At 45.4% G+C, this 8,668-nt stretch overlaps 1 protein-coding gene across 7 annotated transcripts in view; it reads left to right on the top strand.

Annotated features, from left to right (window-relative positions):
• Positions 1–443: 443 nt before the first annotated feature.
• ENTREP2 (endosomal transmembrane epsin interactor 2) overlaps positions 444–8,668 on the top strand; it is an 87,237-nt gene continuing 79,012 nt past the window's right edge. For 4 of the 7 annotated variants that reach the window (XM_058033625.1, XM_058033623.1, XM_058033622.1 and 1 more), the window contains exon 1: positions 457–647. In XM_058033625.1, coding sequence (XP_057889608.1) covers positions 522–647 — 126 coding nt within the window. In that variant the 5' untranslated portion in view covers positions 457–521. Of the gene's footprint in view, positions 648–8,668 lie in introns of all 7 variants that reach the window. The other 3 variants (XM_058033621.1, XM_058033620.1, XM_058033626.1) reach the window with 2 other exon arrangements.

Below are 8,668 nucleotides of genomic sequence, written 5' to 3'. Positions count from 1 at the left end.
TTGGCCGTGCTCAGCCCTCCCCCGCTCCCCTCCCCTCCCGGAGCGGCGGGCGCTGGGCAGCGGGGCTCGGGCGCTCCGCGGCAGCCGCGGCGGGGCCAGGGCGCTCCCCGAGCGAGCGCGCCCGGGCAGCGGCGCCGGGGCTGGGCCGGAGCGGGGCCGCCCCCGCCGGCGGCTGAGGTTGAGCCGCGCCCGCGCGCTGCAGCCCCGCAGCCCCCCCCGCCCCGCGCCTGCAGCGGGGACAGGAGGCGGCGGCGGCGGCTGCCCCTCGCCCGCCGTGCCCCGGCCGGGGCCGCGCGGGTCGCTGCGGGCGCAGGGCGGCTCCTCCTCCATGCGCCGCGGTGCCCGCAGCGCCCGGCTGCCCCGCGGAGCGCGGGGGCGGCGGGAGGCGTTGCGGGGCCGCGCGGAGGATGCCGGCGGGCGGCGGGGCGGCGCGGGCCCCCGGCGGGGCGCGCTCCCTCAGCCCCACGGCGCTGTCCCGCAGCCTGTCCCGCCTGCGCGAGCAGCGCGCCCGCTCGCGGGCCATGCTGGCCCTGGGGGTCACGCAGATGGTGCTCGGCTGCCTCATCGTGGCCGTCAGCTTCGCCGCCCTGGCGCTCACCACCTCGGCCCGCGTCCGCCACTCCTGCCCCTTCTGGGCCGGATTCTCGGTGAGTCTGGGGGCGCGGGAGGGGGCGGGCGGGAGCGGCGCCTCAGGGATGCTCGGCCGCCCGACAGGTGGGACGCGGGCGGCGGTCGCGGGCCTGGGCGCCCTCCCCGCGCTGAGGCGGGCAGGTGAGCTCCGCGATCGGCTGTGCCGTGTTCTGCACGGCTAGGGCGCTCCCCGGGCCGGCAGCAGCGCGGTGGCTCTTCCACCTCCTCTTTGGAAGGGCTGGCTAAGGTGGATTGGGTTTTATCAGCAGCGTCGGGTGAAAGTTGGGATGACAAATGAGCCTCTGGCGTTGGCTCAGCCGCCGGTGCCCGCTCCAGCGGCGCTGACTTGGGCTCACCTTGAGACGCGGCCGGCGCTCGGCTCTGGCGCGGCTGCAAATTGAGGTACCAGGCGTGAGGTGCTGGAGGTGACCAAAGGGGACGAGCACAGCAGGAGTGGGGTTTAAGGTAAACACACGGCGTGGAAGAGTTCCCCGAGGAGAGCACGAGTGCTCCGGAGCGCTGGGAGGGCCGGGGCTGTGGGGCAGCCCAGAGGCCTGAGGGAGGCTGGCGGTCTGAGGGAAAAGCTGAGCGCAAACTGGGGTCCTTCTGATTCCTTTGTATCCTTGTATATCCTTGTCCACTTTCCATTGTGTCCTGCTGGCACAAATTTAAAACAAACAAAAAACCCGAAAACCCAGAGTCGATAGTCTGACTCAGGTGGTCTCATTTAGTGCTGGTCATGAGGGGCTGCATCTGTGTGTGGGCACGGTGCACACATGGACACATTAGGATAATCCTGCTTCATGAAAATTTTTCTCATAAGCAGTGAAATGGGGCTTGACATTTATGAAGAATTAGGCATTTCTGAGGGCACTGGTAACAGACTCTGTGCTGTTGGTGAAGATTTGCTCCATTTAATTTAATGCGTTACTGGTTTCAATTATGTCTCTTCAGCTCTTTTAACGGACCAGAGAGTTTTCAACTTCAAACGTGCTTGTTAGAAACCAGAACAGTTAGATAAAATATTTTGGGTTATTTATTTCTGAGCATGTGGTGTAATTTTTAAAAAGTCTTAAACTCTTTAATATGCTCTTATGCAGAATATTTCTTTTTTTTTTTTTTCTGAGTCCTTCAGAGCAGAAGAGTCGTTCTGGATTAATTATTTAGATATCTTTCTTGATTTTGTTGTATTTTATTCTAGTCTTGAAAAGAAATATGAGTTTACACTAATAGCATTGATGTTGTAATTGATCCATTCTATTGAATTGGATCCTCTGCAAGATAATATGCAATTATTTGTTGTGATGAGGTGTGAGTTTTAGGTTCAGAATCTGGCTGCTTACATATTAATGTGCTACTAAACCAACACAGCTCAGGCAGCCTTTGTTTCTTACCTTGGTAGAGTGAGCAGAAATATGCACAACTGCTTGTGGATTTCAGTAAACACAACTTTTTCAATGGCACCTTTTCCCACCTCCTGTGTTCTGTTCAAAGACACTCCTGGTGGTTATTGTTATGCTCCAAGACAGGCTGCTTCCCTTATTGTGGATGTTTCCTACTCTCGTCTCTGTGTATTTCACAGAAAATGTGTTTCCCACGTAGATTTCATGCTAGTTGCTCACCGGAAACACCAAACCTGTGATTCCAGGCTGTGGTAGAACGGGTGGAAGGCTCAGGGAATTGAAGGACTGCTGACTTCAAGGCCTTATTTTCCTGTGCTGTCAGAATGAGGCAGGTGTACCTTGTTCCTTAAACTAGGAGTTACTTTCTGGAAATATAATTCCACCTTATAAATTATCTATCTGAGCATCAGAATAAACTTATTTTCCTCCTATTATCCTTATCTCTAAGTCTCAAGAACTAAGAGAAAATAGAGCAGTTTTTGAGGCATGATGAGCCCTAAAGAACTTTTTGAAGTTAGTTGATTACACACCTTTTTCTAAAAGCCCTTGGAGCTATTTAGTAGATTTAACAAACACTAAATATATCATCACTCACAGCTGAAAAATGTTTCTGTGGAAGAGTAAGTCTTTAGCTTGCTTCTATAAAATGCAGTTAAAGAAATAAATACAGGTGGGTTTAAGTAACATGAGAGAAAAAGGATGGAACTGCCCTTCCCTTCTTTATTTGGTGCCAAAATCAGACATAGATATTCACTGCCTTCACACAACTTCCCCCTCACTTCTTGGAAGTAAATAACTGAGTCATTTGACATTGAAGTAGAAACTGTGAATCTATTTTGTTGTGTGTTTATGTGGTGTACTGTAGTTTTTAGTCATTAGAAATGCACATCCTAACAGAGAGTAGTCTTGCCATTGATACTTCTCAGCAGTTTTTGACACCAAATGACCTGTCAATAGAAATGAAGGCTTCAAAAATTTGTTATGAGTATTTCAAATGTTTCTTAAAATAATTTCCTAGTGTTTGTAACCATCTAGCTGGTTGAAAAAAAATTCAAAATAGATCAGGCTGCATATTAGACACACAGAAAGTTCTGTAATTAAATGCAATGAAAAGGTTCTGATTTCTCACTTTCTTTTTGAAATCAAGTGTCCATGTTAGTGAGAGCTTATTTAAAGAACAAGGCACCATAATTTCCATAAAACTTTGAAGAGTTCAGAGCTTATTTAAACATCATCCCATACCTTAAACATTTTATCTTTCATAGGAAAGATTAGGAAGATAAAGAGTATCTTCATATATTTTGCATTAAGGCATTTTTAAGGCAATTAATCAGAGTCAGCCTCACACTGAGCAGAAGGAAATTTGAGGTTTAGATAAGCAGGTACTGGTTAATTCTCTGCATAGGCAACTTTCATTGGCAAGACCTTGCAATCTGTGTGCTGAAATGCTTGGCAGCTTGTTCCCATTGCAGTTTCCTGGGAAAATGGGGATTTCTTCTTCACATTCTCTCAATTGGGTAAAAGGAAATATTTTTTCATATAAGGGAAATGAGCAGAAGTGTCTTTGATCCTGTTAAGAGCACCAAGAGCAGAGTACTAGCCCCATTTTAGTGGTGGAAGGATAGGTCTCAAAATGAGGCTGTTCTGGGAGATCACTGGAAGTATGAGCAGTGACAGGGTTATTTGTCTCTTCTGTAGGTCCATAATTGCTTGAAGATGAGAAAATATTTGTGCCCCCTTTGCCCTTTAGGATGCAAACCCTGTGCCAGTTGTAGTGTGTTGCTGTGTGTGTGCCCAGAGGGAAGGAAATGCTTCTGCTCAGTGATGTTCATGGTTCCTGGGACAGCAGCAAACCACAGGCTGTGGAGCTGTGGCTGTGGGACTGCAAAAGCAAATATCACTTTGTGAAGTCTTTTCTTCAAATTATTTAGAAGATTGCAGAAAGATGTTTATCCTGCTACTCCCCCAATCTTGATTTAAGAAAATGACCAGGCTTAGAGACCAGAGTTCTCTCTAGTAGAGCAAAGTATTAATAAAATAGTAAACTAAATCATAAGATTGCCCAGGTTTCTAAAATTACTCTGGCACTAGAGTAATTGCTGTGTGTTCTTCTATCTCTTTTTAATGTATGGTTACATGGCAGTTGTTGTGTTCTTGTGTAGAAGTGTGTTGCTGGAAGATCTTTTGCTGCCTTTTCTTTTTAGTAAGTTTCTTCTCAATTGTGCCTCTTTTCATCCATATCCCATGTTCAGAGCAGATCAATTCTTCTGGCTTAAAAGCATCTTTAATGTAGAATGTTTTCAAGGTTCATGAAATACCTGCTTTTTTGTGTTCTTTGAAAATGGAAACAGATATAAAGGGAGATTGTTGGTGTGAACTCAAACCCAACTTTTCTTTTGTGGAAAATGGGAAATATGTTATATACTTGCCTACTTCATTAACTGAGAAAGCTGAATGTAGGAGTTTTTTCTGTAGTTTTCTATGACTTTAAACCTATTCTGTACAAAAACCTCAGGTGGTGCTTAAAGGAGTTAACTTTCAACAACTTCTACTTGTCTGTGACCCTGGCTGTTCCTCACATGCAGCAGGTTGTCCTGGCATGTTCCTGTACAAAATCATTGTGGAATTGAAGGGGAGATGACAATAAAGATAATTTGTTAGCAATTGTGGTTTTCTCTTCTCCATTTCAGCTAAAGAGTTTGGGTTTTTTTCCTTCCTCCTATCCCCTGTTCTGTCTTCTTCTGGTATTTTCCATTATTGCCCGTGGATAGTCAGGAGGAGTAGAGGGATAGTTGTAGCTTGGGGTAAGGAACTTTAAGTTTGCATGAGAAGCCTCTTGCCAACAGTGTGACTGTGAAAGCAAAGCCAAGCTCCTTGAGAGAAAGGAACCTCACTGCTCCTGTGGTGTGATCCAGTGTTCAGTGAACTGGGACAACCTGGAACACATTTATTTGTTTATTTGGCTGGCAGATAATAATTTCATGTCTAGGACTCCAAGGGCAGCTTTCCTGTCCACCTGCTGTAGGTAGAAATGGAACTCCAGCTCTGTGGTTATCAGGTGGTTTTTCACCAAATGTCTCCTGTGCTTCTGAGCGTGCTCTGTGAGAGCTCTGCATCCTCTCTGGGGTGTGAGAACCCACAGTATGGATTGTTGGTTGTGTTTTCCTGGTTAGCACACGCTGCCTGAGAGCTCAGCCTGCAGCTTCCTTGGGGGAAACTCTGTTTGGGTGAGAGTGTGTGACCAGATCCCTTCTCTGCAGAGGATTGTTCTAATAGCAGATTCCAAATCTGTGGACTCACAGCTGTAGGGGGATAGAACATAAAATGTAACCTTATCCCCTAAAGAGTTGCAGCTGAACCAATTACTAAAGATTGGGAGCAGGCCTGATGTTAACAGGCCACACCTGAGGCCAATAAGAACAAGGGTTATGAAAGAGTGGAATGGTGGGACTGGAGTCAGTTGGCTGCTGTGAGGAGCAGGAGGAGTCAGTGTCTGGAGGAGCTGAGTACCAGAAAACATCAAGGAGGTACGAGATTCCAGCAGTATGGAACCCTTGCAATGGCATGTAATAGAACCTTTGCAGTATAATGACTACACATAGCCATGATGATTAGTTTGTTGTGGACAATTTGTTTTTCTGTGAAGTTTGCTGCTGGTTCAGCAAATGTTCTATATCTCTAAATATTCACTTTCAGGCTTCTTTTGGAGGAGTTTGTGTTGCTAGTTTGGAAACTGGGTAGGTAAATTTCCACACAGAAGAAATTTTTGGGAGACTTACCAGACCTCTAATGCAGATTATCAAATAGTGAAGCCCAGGGAACAAATGAAACTGATTTCTCTATGTGGCTGTTGAAGATCTTATGTCATTCCTAAAAGAGGATGCATCCACTCACTAGGACAGTTACTTTGATGTTCCTTGTTTCCATTTGGTGAAATTTAGAAGACCAGGAAATGAATCACTTCAAAAATCCTACAAGTGACTTGGTAATATTTTGCCTATTCACAAAATGGCCAATAAGTCATGGTAGGTTTTGGCCCCTGTGATAGGGACAAAATAAAAGCTGCTCAATGGGATGATACATTTGAGAAAGTAGTACTACCAGTTTGACTGATCAGTTAGGAATTTTAAGGTGTAGTCTCAGTTTTAGTTACAGATAGTGGAACCTTCAGTTATACACACTTGCAAAAGAATTACATGAACTTTGATTCTTTGAGACATTATCTGTTACTGTGTACCACTGTATCCTTTATTAACTACTATCTGATTTCTGGGTTTTTCTGACTTCTTTTTGGATTTGCTGACACCTCAGCCACCTCTTTCCTTCCCTTTGTAAGTTTGTCAGGGCTTTGAAATGTGAGCAGTCTGTGGAAGGAGGTCAGCTGTCTGGAACTTTGTGTCTCAGGAAGCCTGCTAGGGGTGTGTGTTGTGCTACACAGTGTTGGTAAAAAAAAGAAAATCAGTCACCTGCACAGGTTTGCTTGTCACCTTCACAAACTGCACAAGGATTGCAATGTGCCGTGTCTGTGATGGATCATTATTAATTGTATTAGCATTCTTGGTTTGTACATCCTGACTGTATTGTGTGACTGACAAAAAACCCAGAAACATCCAAGCCAGAAAACCCACGAGGCTGTTAATAGATGCCAGTTAAACCTTGGCATTGGTGCACAGGAGGAGCTCATACACCTCATAGAACATCAGAACTGAGAGGCCCTGGGTGCATCCTCTGTGGGTGCTTTGTGGAGTCTGTGCTCAGGCAGGGCTTTGGAGCAGGCCATTCATGGGTGAAAGTGTTGTTTCCATATCCTGATGGAATGACAGCAAATCAGCTGGACAGAGGAACAGTCAGAAAGATGACAGCATTCCTTTTTAATTCTTTGAACTGTGCCTGGTAAAATAACTGCTTGTAGCTTCTGAGGATTTGGGGCCAAGTACAACCTTGAGATTTTTTTGTCTCCAGTGCACTAGAGAATAGCAGACTCATGGGAGGCAACATTATTTGTTTCAGGAGGCACATCAGCTTTTATTGCTTCTGAGTATGTTCTGTTGCCTTAGCCTTAAGAGCAATTTAATTTAAAAACTTCCTGTGTTACAGGAAGGAGCAGTGGAAGAAAGCAAAGATAATTATGATAAGAAGCAGGAGGTGTCCAGTCTGTAGGGAAGAAATAGCATTGTTTTTATTAATCCCATATTATTATAAGTGACTTGTATTCTGAAGTCTTTATATTTCTGTAGGCAGCCAGACTGCAGCATAAAAATATTTTTGAGTAAGTCTCTTACTGTTGTCAGCATACAGCTTTTAGTTACTTTGTTGTGGGTTTGTTTTTGTTTTTTCTGTAGCAGAAAGACAGATGTATGTTTCAGTCTCTTTGAGAACGAAGTATTTTTCCTGGATGCTGGTTGTCCTTTCCAGACAGTTTTTTGAATGCTGGAAATGTAGGAGCATTGGTGTAAAGGACAGTAAATACTGCCCAGGAAGTTAGGAGAACTAGCTGTGAGGAACAGGTTAAGTCTACTGAGAAACTGGGACAGAGCTAAGTACCTTGGTGGAAATGGGAATTTCTAAGGTAAATAATCTAGTTATTTACAGCTGCTGAACTTATTGCACCTTCATTTTAGTTTTATGTTGTGACTTACTAAAGGAATGAGTTGTGAATTATTATGTTTAATTAACTATTCTTTCACAATTGATTTTTCTGCTTACTCCTGCGCCTTCTGGGATCCAAGGGCAGAACAGATAATGGGACTGTGTAAGGTGTGAAGTGCCTGAAATATGTAACTTACAGGAGTAGAACAATTTCGGTGTATTTAGAGAAAGCTACTCTGCTAGAAGCAGGTGGTGTGGTCATTACCTCATCTCTTTGGGAGCAAGCACATTGCTTTAAAGGAGTGTTATGCAAATGTGACAAACATAGGGAATTCATAATTGAGGAATATTTATACATTCAGAGCATCCCAGCTTACGTGCAGGCAACATTTTAAGATCAATATGCCCCAAAGCTTAGTCTTCCATCTTTGGCAAAGTCATAGAATCACTGTGTCTACCCCATAAACAGAGGGTTTACAATCTGTTTGTAAGGACTCTGTGTTGATAACTCCATCACAAGCTCTTGCCTGTGCAGTTTGAAGCTGCAGTCCTGTCCCCAGTCTATTTTGTCATTTTTGTTTTTGGTGGTCTGTGGATGTGTCCGTGTCAGTGTTCCAGTTCTGGTTGTGTGTGTGCTCCCACTCACTGCTCCTGCTCACCAGGAGTGTTCTCACACACAGACTCTGCTCCTGGGGATAAATGGAGCCAGGGGATGAGCTGGGAGAGCAAATGGAATCTGCCTGCTGGGAGGATGAAATCTCTGGGCCACACTGGAGCCTGTGTGAATGGTCACTCATCCACTGAGTGCTTGCTGTGGGTGCTCTCAAGACCAGATTCTTTTGCAAACAGATCTGCTCGTGTTCCACTTGCTCTTTGGCCCAAAAGGTTTTACCTGAATTACCAATCTGAGAGCTCCTGTATTGTGCAGGGGATGTGAGCTCCCCACAAACGGCTGGAAATGCTTTGTGCTGGGCAGAATTTTCTTCCATCCTGGTTACATCTCCATTGGTAGTTTGCTGCAGGTCTGCAGACTAAAATAGCCAGTT

Source organism: Melospiza georgiana, chromosome 13 (genome assembly GCF_028018845.1).
Source record: "Melospiza georgiana isolate bMelGeo1 chromosome 13, bMelGeo1.pri, whole genome shotgun sequence".
Taxonomy (NCBI): Eukaryota; Metazoa; Chordata; class Aves; order Passeriformes; family Passerellidae; genus Melospiza; species Melospiza georgiana.
This window is presented reverse-complemented; position numbering and strand designations above follow the sequence as displayed.